At 43.2% G+C, this 18,816-nt stretch overlaps 1 protein-coding gene across 1 annotated transcript in view; it reads left to right on the forward strand.

The window, feature by feature from the left end:
* Positions 1 to 18,816, forward strand: part of cfap92 (cilia and flagella associated protein 92 (putative)) — a 126,594-nt gene that overhangs the window by 64,216 nt on the left and 43,562 nt on the right. Inside the window, exon 9 of the mRNA XM_073072156.1 lies at positions 9,713 to 9,897. Within this exon, the coding sequence (XP_072928257.1) occupies positions 9,713 to 9,897 (185 nt within the window). The remainder of the gene's footprint in view (positions 1 to 9,712; positions 9,898 to 18,816) is intronic.

The raw sequence follows: 18,816 nt of genomic DNA on the forward strand, positions 1-18,816 counted from the left end.
CATCTGCCTGATGGTTAATTATATTCAGTAATCTGAACTATAGAGAGTAAAATTGTTTACAAGTTAACATCGCAATAATAAATTTACCACTTGATGCTACTTTTGCAGTTTATCAGTACTTGTATGTATCTAAATTGTTACGGTTGGATTTCATTTACTCAATGCACCTAATGCAATTTATTTGATTTTATACTGGCTTAGAAAATCAAGCAAAATTTGATATTGTGGTTTTAAGTTCTGTAGATGTGGGAAGGCAAGTTATTTTAAGATACTACATGTCAAAATAATTCCTCTGTAATCTTGCAGTTGTTGTTGAACTGGAGTAAAGCAGAGTTTAAAAGAGAATACATGTGTATTATCCCACATCCTGTGACAAATTAGCAACACATGCTGCCCTTCCTCAATTCTTCAGCAGTTCTTTAAAGGTTTAATGATGCCTATTTTGTAGTTGTGTCTGTTGCGTGACTTTGAAGCCTTCTCCAAGATGTAGGGGTAGAACATTTTAATAACTGCCTGTAGACTGGTACCAGACCTGGCCTGTCTGCTTGGCAGCTTTCTTTTGATATCAACTTTCAGCAATTGCCAAAGTGGATAATCTTGGGAAAGAATAGTGAAAGCTAAAAGGAACCAGACTAAGCTATATATGGTCGCTGTTTAATTTCCATACAATAATTGTAAGGTATATCTGAGCTGGCATATGTGCACTGAATGGCACAATTCAAGCTTCTTGGCAGGAATCCAATGAAGTGAAGTGTGTCCATCACATGCTTTTATTTTAATTAATTTATTTATTGAGATACAGCACAGAATAGGCTCTTCTGACCCTTCGAGCCATGCCGTCCAGCAATCCCCCGATTTAACACTGGCCTAATCATGCGACAATTTACAATGAACAATTAACCTTCCACCATCTTTGGACTGTGGGAGGAAACCCACGCAGTTATAAGCTCTTTACAGGCAGTGGCAGGGATCGGTTGCGTTTAACAAGGCAGGCATCTTTCTCTTTGATGGTGAAATGGTCAGGGTCCTAGAGAGAAGCACTCTTTGCTACAACATCCCACCCCCTGCCCCCACCTTACCCGTTAAAGTTAGGGCAAGAGGGAGAGGGCTACCTGAGTCTCATTATACAGTCTGTATACCAGAGAACTGGGAAAGGAACTTCAAAGAATAGCAGAGGAAACCCAGGCCAGAGGGGGACTCTTTTTCCTCTTCACTCAAGAATGAAGTAGGGAATTTACACAAGGAGCCTGAGGAAGATGGCAATGTCATTAATGAGTACTATACATTAGTAATCTTCAAGGAGATGAAATGAGAAGCTGGGAGATGATAGGTGGAAGAGGTAAATGGCTGAATAAGAAAGAATTTGATAGGAGAGGACAATGGACCGCAGGAGAAATGGATTTTGATCATATTAACTGAGAATTTTTATTTATGAATCACATGCTCCTATTCTCCCACACAGTAGAGCCCAAAAAAACCACAGGAAAATTGTAAAGCGTGACAAACTAAAAATTCAAAACCTGAAATGTCAGCAGTTCAAAAGTATTCATCCCCTTTTGCTCAGTACTTAGTTGAACCGCCTCTCACAACTATTACAGCCTGTAATCCTTTTGGATTAGTGTCTATTAGCTTTGCACAATGTGATGGAGCAAGATTTGCTGTTCCTTATTGCAAAATTGCTCAGGCTGTGGTGGTGGACAGCAATCTTGAGGTCTAGCCAGAGATGTTCAGTCGGGTTGAGGTCAAGACTCTGACTGGGCTTCTCAAGGACATCAATTTTCTTTATTTGAAGTCACTCTGTCATTGATCTGGCAGTGTGCTTTGGGTCATTGTCCTGCTGAAAGACAAACTTTCTCCCCAGTTTCAGCTTTCTGGCACAGGCTAACAGGTTTTTGTCTAGGATCTGTCTGTATTTAGCAGCATTCATCTTCCTATCAATCCGGACCAGATTTCCAGTCCCTGCTGCTGAAAAGCATCCCCATAGCATGATACCACTCCTCCGTACTTTACAATAGGGATGGTGTTACCTGGCTAATGTGCAGTATTAGATTTACACCACACGTACCACTTACTTTTCAGGCCAGCAAGTTTCATTTTAGTCTCATCCAACCACAAAACTTTCTTCCACATCTTTACAGTATCTTTTAGGCGATGCTTTGCCAAGTCTTGATGGGCAAGGATTTTTTTTTAGCCAGGGCTTCTTCCCTGCCACTCTTCCATAAATATCCTTTCTGTACAAAACCTCAGAGATTGTGGAGCCGTAAACTGCATCTCTGTTGCAGCCGTTGACTGTTGGCATCACAGTTGCTATTCTTCTCCAGCAACTAAGCTCAGAGGAGATGCATGGCCTAGGGCAGTGTAGCTGTGGTTTTGTATTTTTCCTCTTTTTCACTATGGACTCCTCTGAACTCTGAGGTATATTCAGTGCCTTAGAGATGGTCTTGTACCCTTCCCCTGTGATGCACCATCAATAACTCACTCTGAGACGTAAAGGCGAGGAATCGGCTTTTATTGACTGGAAGAAGGAACAAGCAGTGGTTGACCACCATACTACATCCTGGAGACAGAGAGGCCGGGCTCAGACATCAATCGCCTTTATACAGGGGTCTGTGGGAGGAGCCACAGGAGCAGTCAGCAGGGGTCTGTGGGAGGAGCCACAGGAGCAGTCAGCAGGGGTCTGTGGGAGGAGCCACAGGAGCAGTCAGCAGGGGTTTGTGGGAGGAGCCACAGGAGCAGTCAGCGGGGGGGGGGGCATGTCTAGACAGGTATATGTAGTTCACCACATTCATCCCCCCCCCCTTGTTTTAAAAGAGAGTCCCCATGGGGCGAAGTTTCTTACAAGTATATTTACAGCTTAAGTCTATCAGGTGGTTGAATCTGTCGCTGCGATCTACGTAGCACCGGCTGTGATTGCACAGATGCCGGTGGTGATTGCACAGGTGCCGGTGGTGGTGATTGCACCGGAGACGGAGGTTGTGCTGGTTCTGGCCTAACTGGAGGTGTCAGCCCACTAGGCGTCAGTGATCCCTCATGCGTGTGCGAGGCACCTGGTATATACGCGTGCGAGACGCCTGGTATATGAGTGTCGTGAGGAGTCTGTGTAGGGCTTGGTGTGTGCGGTGTCACCTCGGGTACAGGGTTCATAGTTACCGTGGAGTGTTCGGGGTAGTGGTCTGCTGCTCCTGTGGGCGCCAGGTCGCGGACGGAGACCGTGTCCTCCCGCCCATCAGGTAAGACCACGTAGGCATACTGGGGGTTCACATGTAGAAGGTGAACCCTCTCGACCAGCGGGGAGTATTTATTACTACTCACATGTTTCCGGAGCAGCACTGGCCCTGGGGACGTCAGCCAAGCTGGTAGGGTGGTCCCAGTGGCAGACTTCCTGGGAAAAGAGAATAGGCGCTCGTGAGGGGTGGCATTGGTGGACGTACATAACAGGGAGCGGATAGAGTGGAGTGCCTCAGGGAGGACCTCCTGCCATCGAGAGACCGGCAACCCTTTTGACTTAAGGGCTAAAAGTGTGGCCTTCCACACTGTGGCATTCTCCCTCTCCACTTGTCCATTTCCCCGGGGATTATAACTCGTGGTCCGACTAGTAGCAATGCCCCTAGCTAGCAGGTACCAGCGCAGCTCGTCACTCATAAAGGAGGACCCTCTATCACTGTGGATATAGCAGGGATATCTGAACAGAGTGAAGAGCTGGTGCAGGGCTTTTATGACGGACGTGGTAGTGGTGTCGGGGCAGGGGATGGCAAAGGGGAACCGCGAGTACTCGTCGATAATATTGAGAAAATAAACATTGCGGTCGGTGGAGGGAAGGGGGCCCTTAAAGTCAACACTCAGTCGCTCAAAAGGGCGGGTGGCCTTGACAAGTTGCACCGTTTCAGGACGGTAGAAATGCGGTTTGCACTCAGCGCAGACTTGGCAGTCCCTGGTCATCGTCCTGATGTCCTCCAGGGAGTACGGCAGGTTCCGGGCTTTCACAAAATGGTAAAATCGGGTGACCCCCGGATGGCAAAGATGTGCATGAAGGGCGTATAGCTGGTCGAGCTGTGCGCTAGCACACGCTCCCCGGGATAGGGCATCAGGGGGCTCATTGAGTCTGCCAGGCCGGTATAGTATGGTGGTCAACCACTGCTTGTTCCTTCTTCCAGTCAATAAAAGCCGATACCTCGCCTTTACGTCTCAGAGAGAGTTATTGATGGTGCATCAATTTTTATTGACTGGAAGAAGGAACAAGCAGTGGTTGACCACCATACTACATCCTGGAGACAGAGAGGCCGAGCGCAGACCTCAATCGCCTTTATACCGGGGTCTGTGGGAGGAGCCACAGGAGCAGTCAGCAGGGGGCGTGTCCAGACAGGTATATGTAGTTCACCACACCCTGATTTGTGCTTCTCTATTGTCATTTCCCTGACTTAACTTGAGTGCTCTTTTATCTTCATTTTGGTTCCATCTTTTGAATATCTACCATATTGCTGAACCTTACAGACAGAGGGGTATTTATTCTTATGAATTCATTGAAAACAGGTGATCCTCCAATTTTCTACAAATTGGGTGAACATATTGCACCTGAGAATAGAGCCCACTAATGACAAAGGGGATGAATATTTTTTCAGCTTCACAATTTTGCTTTCTTAATCTTTAGTAAATTGTTGATAGGCTTTGGGGTTTTTCTTTTGATTTGACATGATGCACAATGTCCTGTAGATTAGCTCAAAAATCCTACTTCAATATATTTTTAATTTAGAAAATGAGACAATAAAATGTGAAAATAGTCATGGGGGCTGAATACTTACTGTAAAATTATGAGAGGCATCGGCATGGTAGAATCCAAAGTCTATTCCCAGAGCGGAAATGTGAAATTCAAGAGCACATAGGATTAAGTTGAAAGTTTAAAAGAGATTTGCTAGGCAATTTTTTTAACACAGGGTGTGGTAGGTGCTTGGAATGCTGTGCCAGGGGAGGTGGCAATGGTTTAGAGCCATTTAAAAAAAGTATACACTACTCCATCGTTCACTCCGTTTATAACCTCGAAGTATAAACAGTATAAGCACAACATGCTTTCCTGTCTTTGTGTCATCAGCAAATTTAGCAGCTTCAGTTCCTTCATCCCAGTCATTTATAAATTGTGAAGGAAAGAGCCTACAGCATGTCATTTGTTACAGCTTCCCAACCAGGAAGCCCTTCATTTATTCCTTCTCCCTGCTTCCTTATGGCCAGCCATCTCACCATAGCAAGACCTTTTACTTTCTGAAATAACCTTTGTTGGGGTGCTTTAACAAATTCTGGAAATCTATGAACTGTGCACTGGTTTTCCTTTATTCATAGTCCATTTTACATTTTTTTAAAGCGACTCCGTTAGGAGCCATGTATCTGTTTTGGGTCTGACTGTATTGTATTTTGTGTTTCACGTTTATTATGGGTGATTTGCCATGTGGATTTGGATGTGGTAGAAGCAAATTAGTATAGTTATATATTCATGCTTAGTTTTAATTTAGTCTGGTTAGAGCCAGAGAATGAGCTGATGTGGGGCGTGTTACTTCTAGTTGACCATTAATTTCTGTGTAACACCAACTTCACTAATTCTGATTACACTAATTTTATTCGACCTTTTAGTTATTGGAACATTAATTCCACTATATGGCTAGATTTAGTTTCATTCTCTTTATATTGCTATAAGATTGTTCATCTGTGCTGGTTTCATAGTAAAGGATTGAATGTACTTTTGTCGATTTGGAACTCAGTTATTTGGAAGTGCGTCATGCCGTGTCAGTTCCCGTACTCGGTCTCTCAGAGGCCTTGGTTTGTTTTCAAGTAACCGCTACAACTCCAAATAATGGTTCAGCCATAATTTCCTCTTTCACCAACCATTTTGACTTTGCCTGGTTACCTTGAATATTTTTCCAAGTGCTCTGCTTTAACATCATTAATAGTAACTTCTAGAATCTTCCCTATGATGGACGTTAAGTTAACTAGTTTGTAGTTTTCTGATTTCTGTCTCCCTCCCTTTTTGAGTAAAGAAGTTACAGCTGCTATTTTCCAACTTAATTGAACTTTACTCAAACCTAAGGAATTTTGGAAAATTAAAATGAATGCATCATCTATCTCAATTCATGAAGATATGAGGTTGAATTCCAGGGATTTGTCAGCCTACAGCTCCAATACTTGTAGGCTTCCCCCAGCACATCCATTGGTTGTTAACACAAATGGCACATTTCACTCTGTTTCATTATGCCTCTGATAAATAAATCTGACTCTGAATCTGAACAGTAGCTCAATCCCACTTCCCTGGTGATTGTAACCGTTCCAATTTTCTCTTTCCGTGCCCGAGAGGGCACCTGCATGTGCTCCAGCTACGTCTGCCTTTCTGTTGGTTACATATAACAGTCCACGTTCCTAGTCTTCCCCAGTAATGCTCCCCAACACATTGACGGCTGCGTTGGTGCATCCATGCTGAGATTGTCAATTTCATCAATTTTTCCTCCAACTTCCACCCTACCCTTAAATTCACTTGGTGTATTCTATTTCTGACTCCTCCTTCCTCTTTCTCAATCTCTCTACCTCCATCTCTGGAGACAAACTGTTGACTGACATCTTTTATAAGTCCTGTGGTTATCTTGACTATTTCTTCTTCCTACCCTGTCTCCTGTAAAAATGATATTCCCTTTTGTCAGTTCCTTCATCTCCGCTGCATCTGTTCCCAGGATGTGGCTTTTCTTTCCCGGGCATCAGAGATGTTCTCCTTCTTCATAGAATGAGGTTTCCCTTCCTCTACAATTGACGCTGCCCTCACCCTCATCTTCTGCATTTCCCGGACATCTGTGCTCACCCCATCTTCCTGCTGCCTTAACCGTGATAGAGTTCCTCTTGTCCTCACCCCCCACCCCATGAGCCTCCACATCACATAATTCTCCGCAGCTTCTGCCATCTCCAAAGGGGTCCTACACCAAACATACCTTAACCTCCCCCACCCTGCTTTCCACAGGGATCAGTTCCTCTGTGATTCCCTTGTCCAGTTGTCCCTCCACACAAATCTCCCTCTCAACATTTACCCCTGTAAGTAGGCTAAGTACTACAGGTGCCCATTCACCTCCTCCCTTGTCTCCATTAAGGGCCCCCTGGTAAGGCAACACTTCACCTGCGAATCAGCTGGGGCCATCTGTTGTGTCCAGTGCTTCCGCTGCAGCCTCCTCTACACTGAAGAGACCCGTTGTAAATTGGGGGACCACTTCGTCGAGCACCTCTGCTCCATCTGCCAAAAGCAGAACTTTCTAGTGCCCAAACATTTTAGTTCCGTTTCCCATTCCCATTCTGATATGTTGGTCCATAACCTCCTGTTGTTTCACGATGAGGCCACCCTCAGGGAGGAGGAACAACAACACCTTATATTCCAGATAGCCTCCAACTTGATGGGATGAATATTGATTTCTCCTTCTGGTTAAAAGAAGTCCCTGTTCCCCACTGAGGCCTCTTTCCTCTTCTCTGCTGCCTATCAGCTCCTCCTGGGTCCACTGAGGCCTCTTTCCTCTTCTCTGCTGCCTATCAGCTCCTCCTGGGTCCACTGAGGCCTCTTTCCTCTTCTCTGCTGCCTATCAACTCCTCCTGGGTCCACTGAGACTCCTCCTGGGCCCACTGAGGCCTCTTTCCTCTTCTCTGCTGCCTATCAGCTCCTCCTGGGTCCACTGAGGCTCCTCCTGGGCCTACTGAGGCCTCTTACCTCTTCTCTGCTGCCTATCAGCTCCTCCTGGGTCCACTGAGGCTCCTCCTGAGCCCACTGAGGCCTCTTACCTCTTCTCTGCTGCCTATCAGCTCCTCCTGGGTCCCTTCCTCCTTCCCTTTCTTCTATGGTCCACAATCCTCCCCTATCATATTCCTTCTTTTCCAGCCCTTTACCTTTCCTACCCACCGGGTTTCAGCTGTCACCTTCTGGCTATCCTCCTTTCCCTCCCCAGAACTTTTTATTCTGGTATCGTCCATTTCCTTTCCAGTCCTGAAGAAGGATCTTGGCCCAAAACTTCAACTGTCTATTCATTTCCATAGATGCTGCCTGACCTGCTGAGTCCTCCAGCATTTTGTGTGTGTTGCTTATGAAACTTACTGCTGAGCATGTACAAACTTCTGAGGCTCTGATAATCCTACCCCTGCCCTTGCCAAAACAGAAATAACCCCCAATCTGCCCCAGGAGCTTTGAATAATTATGTAAATGAAAATCCCACAAAATCAACTGCAGTTGTCTTTTAATAGCTGAATTACTTAATTCTCCAGACAAAACACAGCACATTCAGACCCATCAATGGTTGTGAGTAAAAAGCCATTGATGGTACTGCACAGTATATTTGAGCAGATGTCGAATGCACAATTTATTGCCCAAGACACATTAAAACAATGTTGGCTGATTTAAGCAACCTTTTTGAAAGCACACAGACACTAATATGCATACTTTGCTATTAAGAATATTACCTGGTATAACAAGTAACTACATATTTGTTAAGACTTCCAACAACAAACTCCGCATCTGGGGTAAAGCCGTGGACATGCGTACCTGCTCGCACTTGTGCTGTTCCTGAAATACAGTAACTTCAATGTGGAAATTTCATTCTTTTGAGTTTTAATTGTACATCATTTGTGGAAGCTCATTGCATTTCAAAAATCCGATTTGATTTGACTGCAATTGGTTAAGTATTCAGTGAATTATTATTTGGGGCGCCACAATAGTGTAGCAGATAGAGCAATGCTATTACAGCTCGGCACGTTGGAGTTTGGAGTTCAATTTTGGAGTCCCCTGTAGGTTAGTACTTTCCTATACATGTGCACGTGGGTTTCCTCCCATAGGCCAAAGACATACTGGTCAGGTATTAATAGGTCATCGTGATGAGGCTAGGATTAAATTGGTGGGTTGCTGGGCGCGGTGTGACTTTAAGGGCTGGAAGGGCCTTTTTCGTGCTATCTTTAAATTAGCAAATGATTGTCTTCAAATTCAGAAGCAAACTGCTGCTGTGCTGACTGGGAGTTTCAATTTTCATCTTTCACCTGCCTTAAGAAACCTGCTTCTGACCTGTTCTTGTAGCCATACTTGAGTGATTGGTCCTTTAGGTTTTTAATGTCAGTAACACAAGGAATATTGTAACAACTTTTGGATAAACGGCAACAGAAAGAAAGAACACTCGTTTCCTTGGTGTTTTAAGTGAAAATGGAGAACAATCAGGTCCAGCTGGAATTTAGTAACTGACTGGAGGATTGACTGTCAATAAAACGGTTGCCATCAGAGGAAAAAAATATAGCGTGACAGCTGCAAAATTACTCAAGGAACGCAAAATTAATTTACAAAAATCTAAAATAAATTAGTCTTTTTAAAATGGTGTGCAAGTGCAAACGAAAAATAACAAGATAATTGGAGTAATGGAAGGCTAGATCAGTTGTGCTCTAGATGATGCCTCTTCTGGAAAAACCATCGTGCTATGAAAGAGAAATGGCTGATGTTCTAGTCTTGGATTGCTCTAGCATCTCAGATGGGCTGAAGAGCCTCCTTTTGTGTGGCAACTTTCTACAGCTTTCTTAAATTAGTTCTCACTATTCAACAATTCTATTGAAAAGCACCAAATCCTAGATGCTAGTGTCACATTGCTTAAATTTTTGCTACCCTTAAGAGCTTATCTTTTCATTATTTTTTCAGTATTTTTGCTAGTGATTCTCTCCATTCTATCTCCAGGAGAAAAATCTGTCACAAATAAATTGGAAAAAATAATCCCCGGACTACTGGATGCTCTTTTCACTGTATCAGTGGATAAATCACTAATGTCAAAGGAAGTGGAGAAAGAATTGAATCCAATGGTTATTCGCATTATCTCAGCCAGCTCAATGCCATCAACCCCTGTGCCAATACATATACTGCAGGTACACTTGCCATAAGATGATAGTTGTATTTTTAGAAGAAGGTATGGAACTAAAGTTTTCTTGAAAGATATTTTCTAGTGGGAAGCATTGAAAAAAGTGCTACAAACATTTACCATTGTTGTCATGAATTGGATTGTTTAAAGTGTACAAAGCATAGTGGATTGTATTTTCCTGGAAATAAAGTACTAATGTTCATTTTCAGACAATACTAAAAGAAGTAAAATAGAGAAAGCAATCCCATAGCTGATACCCTATTTCAGGAAGGTGCTGGATGGTAATGGATCCAGCACAAACAGTGCCCATAACAAAGTTAATCTTAGGCCTTTGACACCATCTCTTTATGGCTCTTGATTGAAACTGAACCAATGTTGCACATCAAAATACTTGATTTCGAAACACTCTACAACATGATATACATAAAATAAAACTGTTTAAAACAAGCTGTGTCTTTGAGGACAAAGAACTCAGGTTCTTTGTTTTGATGAACCTTGGATGATCTTCACACTATAAATCTATCGTGGTACTGTGCAGGCTGCTTATTTCCACCTTTGTAACTTTGATGAACTCTCCCACACTCCAGCTAGTTCAACTATTCCTGCAATATCTGATGTGATTACAATAGACAATAGGTGCAGGAGTAGGCCATTCGACCCTTCTAGTCAGCACCGCCATTCACTGTGATCATGGCTGATCATACACAATCAGTACCCCGTTCCTGCCCTTTCCCCATATCCCTTGACCCCGCTATCTATAAGAGCTCTATCTAACTCTCTCTTGAATGCATCCAGAGACTTGGCCTCCACTGCCTTCTGGGGCAGAGCATTCCACATATCCACCACTCTCTGGGTGAAAAAGTCTTTCTGCATCTCTGTTCTAAATGGCCTACCCCTTATTCTTAAACTGTGGCCTCTAGTTCTGGACTCACCCACCAGCGGGAACATATTTCCTGCCTCCAGCTTGTCCAATCCCTTAATAATCTTATATGTCTCAATCAGATCCCCTCTCATCCTTCTAAATTCCAGTGTATACAAGCCCAGTCGCTCCAATCTTTCAACATATGACAGTCCCACCATTCCGGGAATTAACCTTGTGAACCTACGCTGCACTCCCTCAATAGCAAGAATGTCCTTCCTCAAATTTGGAGACCAAAACTGCATACAATACTCCAGATGGGGTCTCACCAGGTCCCTGTACAGCTGCAGAAGGAGCTCTTTACTCCTTTACTCAATTCCTCTTGTTATAAAGGCCAGCATGCCATTAGCTTTCTTCAATGCCTGCTGTACCTGCATGCTTGCTTTCATTGACTGATGTACAAGAACACTTAGATCTCGTTGTGCTTCCCCTTTTCCTAACTTGACTCCATTTAGATAGTAATCTGCCTTCCTGTTCTTGCCACCAAAGTGCAGCCTCACATTTATCCACATTAAACTGCATCTGCCATACATTTGCCCATTCACCCAACCTGTCCAAGTCACCCTGCATTCTCATAACATCCTCCTGACATTTCACACTGCCACCCAGCTTTGTGTCATCAGCAAATTTGCTAATGCTACTTTTAATCCCTTCATCTAAATCATTAATGTATATTGTAAACAGCTGCAGTCCCAGCACCGAACCTTGCGGTACCCCACTGGTCACAGCCTGCCATTCCGAAAGGGACCCGTTAATCACTACTCTTTGTTTCCTGTCAGCCAGCCAATTTTCAATCCATGTCAGTACTCTGCCCCCAATACCATGTGCCCTAATTTTGCCCACTAATCTCCTATGTGGGACTTTATCAAAAGCTTTCTGGAAGTCTAGGTACACTACATCCACTGGGTCTCCCTTGTCCATTTTCATAGTTACATCCTCAAAAAAACTCCAGAAGATTAGTCAAGCATGATTTTCCCTTCATAAATCCATGCTGACTCAGACTGATCCTTCTACTGCTATCCAAATGTGTCGTAATTTCCTCTTTTATAATTGACTCCAGCATCTTTCCCACCACTGACGTCAGGCTAACTCAAGGAAGTGTTCTTGTCCGGATAAGTAGGAGCTTTCAATTTGGGTTGTATTCATAGTAGTCCACTTGCCTCTCGTCTTTGTCAAAATGGAGTAACTAGAAGAAGTGGGAGGATGGTGACCCTTGTGCTGATGTTCTTTTTGCCATTGACAGTGAAAAGACTTGTTTGGACTGCCAAAGGACCTTTGTTGTCCCAGTGTCCAATGACAAAGTCAGTTTGGTCCCTCACTAACATGAGATCTCCTTCCAGAGTTTCTGTGGTGTCATCGAGATGATTCTGATTTCTACATGGAATCCCTCACTTTTCTCAGTATGTTAAATGTACTATTCCATAAAACATTGATAATCGTTTTACTGTTTAAGAAAGCTGCACTATTTTTCTATCAGTGCCTGCCACTGATTTCTATCCGAGCCTTTGCCATGCATTTTCTGAGGTTATTGACCATGATATTGTCAGAAATTCAGTATATTATCGATGTTATGGTCTATTTACCCTTTAATAAATAAAGGTGTTTGTGCTGTCATACAGCAGAGAGCACGTGTTCCAGAACACCAAATACTCTGCAGATGCTGGGGTCAAAGCCACACACACAACAGGCTGGAGGAACTCAGCAGGCCAGGCAGCATTTGTTTCCAAAGATGCTGCCCGACCTGCAAAGTTCCTCCAGCCTGTTGCACATGTTCCAGAAGTTGGGCGGCACAATAGTGTAGTGGTTGACATAATCACTTTACAGAGCCAGTAATCACTGCTCAGGGTTCAATTCTTTCTGCTGTCTGTAAGGAATTTCACCTTATCCCAGTGTCTGCGTGTGTTTCTTTCAGGTGCTCCTGTTTACACCCACGTTGCAAACACGCACATTTATGGTCAGTGAGTTGCTATATTGGAGCTGGTAGTGTGGCAACGCTTGTGGGCTGTTCCCAGCGCCATCATCGGAATGCGTCGGTCATTGGCACAAACAACGTGTTTCACTGTATGTGTCAATGTACATGTGACCTATAAAATTAATCTTTCATCATGCTTTAAAGTAGTGGCAGTGGAACGCCTTTCAAGTCTTCCATAGCTCCCCATAACCTGTGTGATCAACAGTTGCAGGGAAAGAGGAAACTTCAGAAAATGCAGGAATATATCCCACACAGATTGGTAAATTGGAAAAAGATATTGGAAATGGAAAATATTCCTATTCCAGTTGCAGTTGTAAGGTTTGACTGCTTCCTGTTATTTTAGTTGTCTTGAAAATATCAGTAGGTGTCTCTTATACTGAGTAACTTGTAATGGTTAAGGTGACATTCATTGTCGTCTCCTTCCACAAAGCTGGATCATATCTGAGGCTTTGTGAGACATTAGACTGAATTTGGAGTCTTGTGAGCAGTTTTGGGCCCCTTATCTAAGGATGTGTTGGCATTGGAGAGGGTCCAGAAGAGATTTATGAGAATTATCCTGGGAATTAAAGGCTCTAACCCTGTGATTGCTGGAGTTTTGAAGAGTGGGAAGGGGTGATCTCATTGAATCCCTTCAAATATTGAAAGGCCTAGATAGAGTCTGGGACCAGAGGGCATAGCCTCAGAATACAAGGATGCCCCTTTAGATTAGACATGAGGAGGAATGTATTCAGCCAGAGGACGGTGATTTGTGGAATTCATTGCTACAGACAGCTGTGGAGGCCAAGTCATTGGATATATTTAAAGCAGAGGTTGATAGGTTCTCAATTAGTAAGGGCATCAAAGTTTACAAGCAGAAAGCAGGGGAGTGAGGCTGAGAGGGTTGAAAAATCAGCCATGACTGAATGGCAGAGCGGACTCAATAAACCGAATAGCCTAATTCTGCTCCTGTGTCGTATAGTCTTTAGTGTCCGCCAATCCAGAACCAGCTTTTCTTTGATATTTATGTAAACTCAATTAGGAATTGCATCACTACACTGGATATATTCGCTCCAGGCAGATGCTGTAATGTAATTCAGGCTGTTCAGACCTTATAAAATGAAGCCATTTTCGTGATGGATGATTTCTTTTCACTGACCAGTAACTGTGCAAACTTGGTATTTCTTGAGCCTCCTATGGTTGTTGAATGATACTGTAATGTCCTTGTTGTATATTTGGCTTTAGGATTCATTTCTAAAAGCAATTCTTGTCATCAGTAATCATTAAAATCTGAAGTTAGTTCAGAGATGGAATGCAGATCAAACAGCATACAGCCCGGCTTTAGCAGGAAAACATATTTACTTATTTTAAGCAAGCTTTTTGTACATGCATAATGTTCTGGGATTTAGAAACGAGTTGCTATTTAAAGTACTAAATGTGACCATTGGACAAATTAAAGCATTGATTTCAAGTATTGAAGTGAACACAATGACAGAGAATCATGAACAGCCTATATATATGGTAACTTAGCGAAATCTCATAGGCAATTTACATTGAAAAGATTGATATCTACTTCCCAGTATGCAATAAATAATGGTGCCAGAAATCCCATCGATGCACTGTTCTTTATTGGAACAATAAAGTGTTTTTGTTTCAGTAGGATTCTAGAAAGGTTCCAGATGGCTGCATGGAAATCTATCTATGTTGAAATTGCCCGCTGAACTCTGCAAAGTGCCAAAGATAAGATTAAACTTAAACCTCTGTGCTAAAACTATATGCTGTGAAATCCTTACATTTTCTAGCATTACTTCAATGCATCTGACTTTAGCTGCAGTCGATCTAATTAATATTACATACTCTTTGATGACTTCCATAAGTATGTAACATATTAAAATATATATAATTGAAACTAATAAGGCTGACATTGTGATAAAAAAAATGCAACATATTCTAAAACCCGGTAAAATTACGCCTTCAAACGGCCATAGTTGCCTGAATGTTATTGCTGTCTGACGGACTCCAATTGCTGGAACTTGGAAGGTCACTCCGCAGTGAGATTTGGAGTTCATGGCTGCTCCCGGCCTGCACGATGAGTCTGAGCCACTGCCGGGGGCCGAGAGCACCTGCTCCTTGTGTTGACACGTTGCTTGCATCCTACGGTCTTCCTGCTGTCTCTTCTTTGCTTGGCTGCTCAGCTCTTCCCAGCCCAGGGATTTCTCCATGCTAACAATTTTAAAAGCCAGCGAGCCTATTACCCGAATGAAACCTCACTCTGATATGCAGCCATATACGAGGGGCAGCAACTTCCATTGTGACTAAGAGAAACTTTTGGATCTGAGTAGACAGTCAACATGTACTGCCAGTTCCCTGAAGTTCTTCACAATCGCTGCGCTCGCCAGGGTGTAACATTGAGTCTCCCAACTCAGTGTGGGATGGTCTAGTGTTTACCCCCACCCACACAACACCAGCCCTCTCAGCAAGTCTCTGCACACGAAGTCTTGCATGATATTTTGCTTTGAGGACGGCAGCAGAAGAGGGTGGTTTGCACCAGATCACTGGCACCGAGGCTGCTTGGTCTCAATTTCCTGTAACAGAGGAAACGGGGGTGGATCTGTATCCATGTGTGTGAGATCGAGAGGACTATGGAAAGTCCCCAGGCTGCATCCATAACACTGAAATGAACAAACACAGCAGTGGAGGGAGAGCGAGCAGGCGTGGCAATCAGTGAGCGAGAGCACGACCGAGTTTGCTCAGCTCTTCAACCCTGCTCGGCCCAGTCCAGCCCTGACTGTCGTGGCTCGGAGTGGGGATGGGAAGAGAGCGCACGCGCCCATTCGCACTGGGTGGAAAATGCTTGCAGCTGCTGGCAGATCCATTCCCGTCGATCCCGCCCATCTCTTAATGCTGTTATAACCTGGGGACACTCTGGTTTTCTAAGTCTCACACACAGGTGCCTATCCAGCTCCATTTCCTCCTAAGTGTGCATTTGTATGTATGGCTGTCCATAAGGCAGGCACTTGTAACATGGGGAGGGTGTGTATAACACATCAGAACTGAAATGGGCTATCAGTGTATTCATAATTTTGATATATTGTTGGTTAGCTTATAGATAAAACAGTTCAATTTCTCAAGTATGTTCTGATTTCATTTTCTTCAGACTGAATGCTGATGTATATTTTTTAGCCATTGCAATGGGAGGTTGCTCTTCCTCCACCCCATAGTATGGAAAAAACAACATTACATTATAGTTCAGGCCTTTTGGCCCACACTGTTGTGCTGGCCCTTTAACCTACTCCAAAATTGATTTAACCTTTCCCTCTAACATAAACTTCCATTTTTCTTTCTGAGTCCCTTAAATGCCCCTAATGTATCTGTGTCTAACACCATCCCTAGCAAGGCATTCCATACACTTACCTCTCTCTGCGTTTAATAAAAAACCTTCCTCTGATGTAGCCCCTCCAATCACCTTTAAAGTATGTCCTTTTGTATTAGCCATTGCCAACCTTGCAAAAAGGAGCTGATTGTCCACTCTATCTGTGCCTCTTATTATCTGTACGCCTCTATCAAGTCTCCTCTCAGCCACTTTCTCTCCAAAGAGAACAGCCCTTACTCACTCAAACTTTCCTCATAAGACATGCTCTCTATTCCAGTCAGCTTCCTGGTTAATATCCTCTGCACTCTCTCTAAGGCTTCCACATCCTTCCTAAAATGAGATGACCACAACTAAATATAATACTCCCAAGTGTGGTCTAACCAAATTTTTATAGAGCTGCAACATTACCACACGGCTCTTGAACTCAATCCCCCTGGCTATTAAAGGCCAACACACCTATGCCTTCATAATTCCTGTATCAACATTTACATTTACTATTTACTTCAATCTTCTAGTATTTCTCCTGTGGCCAGTAAGGACAAAAAAAAATCATCACCAACGTCACAATAATCTCTTCCATCACTATATCCCGGCCATCCCCACTGCTTGCCTGTCCTAATGTTTTTCAAAACCTCCAACACTGTCTCTTTCTTAATCTTGACATGTTCCAACACATTAGCCTGTTCTGCACTGACCTCACATTTGTCAAGATCCCTCTCATTGGTGAACACTGAAGCAAAGTATTCATTAAGGAGCTCCTCTACCTCCTTTGACTTGAGGCACATGTTTCTTCTTTTATCCCTGATCGCTCCTACTCTCACTCTAGTCATCCTCTTTTTCTTCACATACATATAGAATGCCTTGGGGTTTTCCCTAATCCTACTCAACAATGCCTTCTGATGTTCCCTTTAGCTCTCATAAGGCCCTCCTTAAGCTCCTTGCTGGCTACCTTATAACTCTCAGAAATCCTGTCTATTCCTTGCATCTTAAACCTTAACTGTGCTTCTTTCTTTCTCTTGTTAATCATGGTTCCTTTACCCTACCATCTTTTCTATGCCTCAATGGGACAAACTGATCCAGAATGCCATGCAAGTGCTCCCTTAACACTTCCACATTACCATTGTACATTTCCCTGAGAACATCTGTTCCTAATTTCCTGCCTAATAGCATCATAATTAGCCCTCCCTCAATTAAATACTTGGCCAAAGTAACTGCACATATCCTTGTCCAAAGCATATGTTAAAGGTCAGGGAGTTGTGGTCATTGTCTCTGAAATGCTCACCCACAGAGGGATCTGTCACCTAACCAGGTACATTCTTTGTACTGTATCCAGTATGGTCTCTCTAGTTGGCTTGTCCACATATTGTGTCAAGGTTCCTTCCAGGATACTCCTAACAAATTCTGCCAATCTAAACCTTTTGCACTAAGGATGTACCAATCTAAATTAGGGAAGTTTAAGTTCCCCATGACAACAGCCCTGTTATCTTTGCACCTTTCCATAGTCTGCCTACTGATTAGCTCCGCGGTGTCCTTGTTGTTACTGGGGGAGGTGGGGACAGAGATGTCTACAGAATGCTCCCAACAGAGTGATTGTTCCCATCCTGTTTCTTACTTCCACGCACACAGACTCAGTCGATGATCCCTCCACGATGTCTTCCTTTTCTCCATCTGGTGTTTGGTGACTCCAGTTCTGCACAAGTGTGTGGTAACTTATTCAAGGACTCAGAAAATACAGTTCATGAGATTGATCAAGTTTGTAATGTCAGCCAGAGAGAGCCATAAATTTAAAACTCAAAGTAGTATTGACTTACTAAAACCATTGTAATGATTATTGGTGTATACATAAACATATGATCAAGATACCACCCCCCCCCCATCTCTCCTTCTACTGTCCTCCTTGTTCAGCGACTAACAAAATCTGTAAACGTGTACACTGAAATCAGGAGATATAGTAAGCAGCAGTCCAGTTGGGAGATGAAAGGAAAATGCTTCATGGACATCCCATGTGATTTACATTGAACAGGATGAAAGCATCCAAAATCAAGAATGCTCCTGTCTGGTTCCAAAGTATACAAACAGAAGATAAAAACCCTTTTCTGGGGGTCTTGGAGAGGTCAAATCTGGCCCCTTTTGCAGTTTTGCACATGTTTCAATTTGGATTATGGAAGCACAAGAATGTACAGATATGGTTAGTCCAAGTGCAGTCTATTCCAATATTTAATAATTACACTAACCCATTACAGACAGTCCCCAGGTTCTGTTCCCTGAACTGTACGTAAGCTGATTTCTCTGTAATTTAGTAAGTCCATTTTTGTTGTGGCAACTCATATCATTTCACTCTACATACACTTTCTCTGGTTCTCCCTTTTCATTGGACATTTATTCTAACTCTGCCCCATAATTAAACTGATTGAAATATGTACTGTATTCAGTCTCAAAACATAATAATTATTATGATTACTGTCTTGTAAAATGCTTTGAAACTGAACTTGGGCAAGATCAGATTTCTAAGTCAGGCCACCTTAGCACAGGAAGCCGCTGTGCTTGATTCCTTGTATTCATTCTTCCACCAGGTACTTATCTGGTGATCATTTGAAACAACTGATATACTCTGTCCCACAGTGCTCTCCTGGACTCTGCATGAGATGAAAAGGAATGGCAGTTTCAGTCTAATAATGTCACACAG

The sequence above is a fragment of the Hemitrygon akajei genome, chromosome 19, assembly GCF_048418815.1.
Source record: "Hemitrygon akajei chromosome 19, sHemAka1.3, whole genome shotgun sequence".
In the NCBI taxonomy this organism is placed as follows: Eukaryota; Metazoa; Chordata; class Chondrichthyes; order Myliobatiformes; family Dasyatidae; genus Hemitrygon; species Hemitrygon akajei.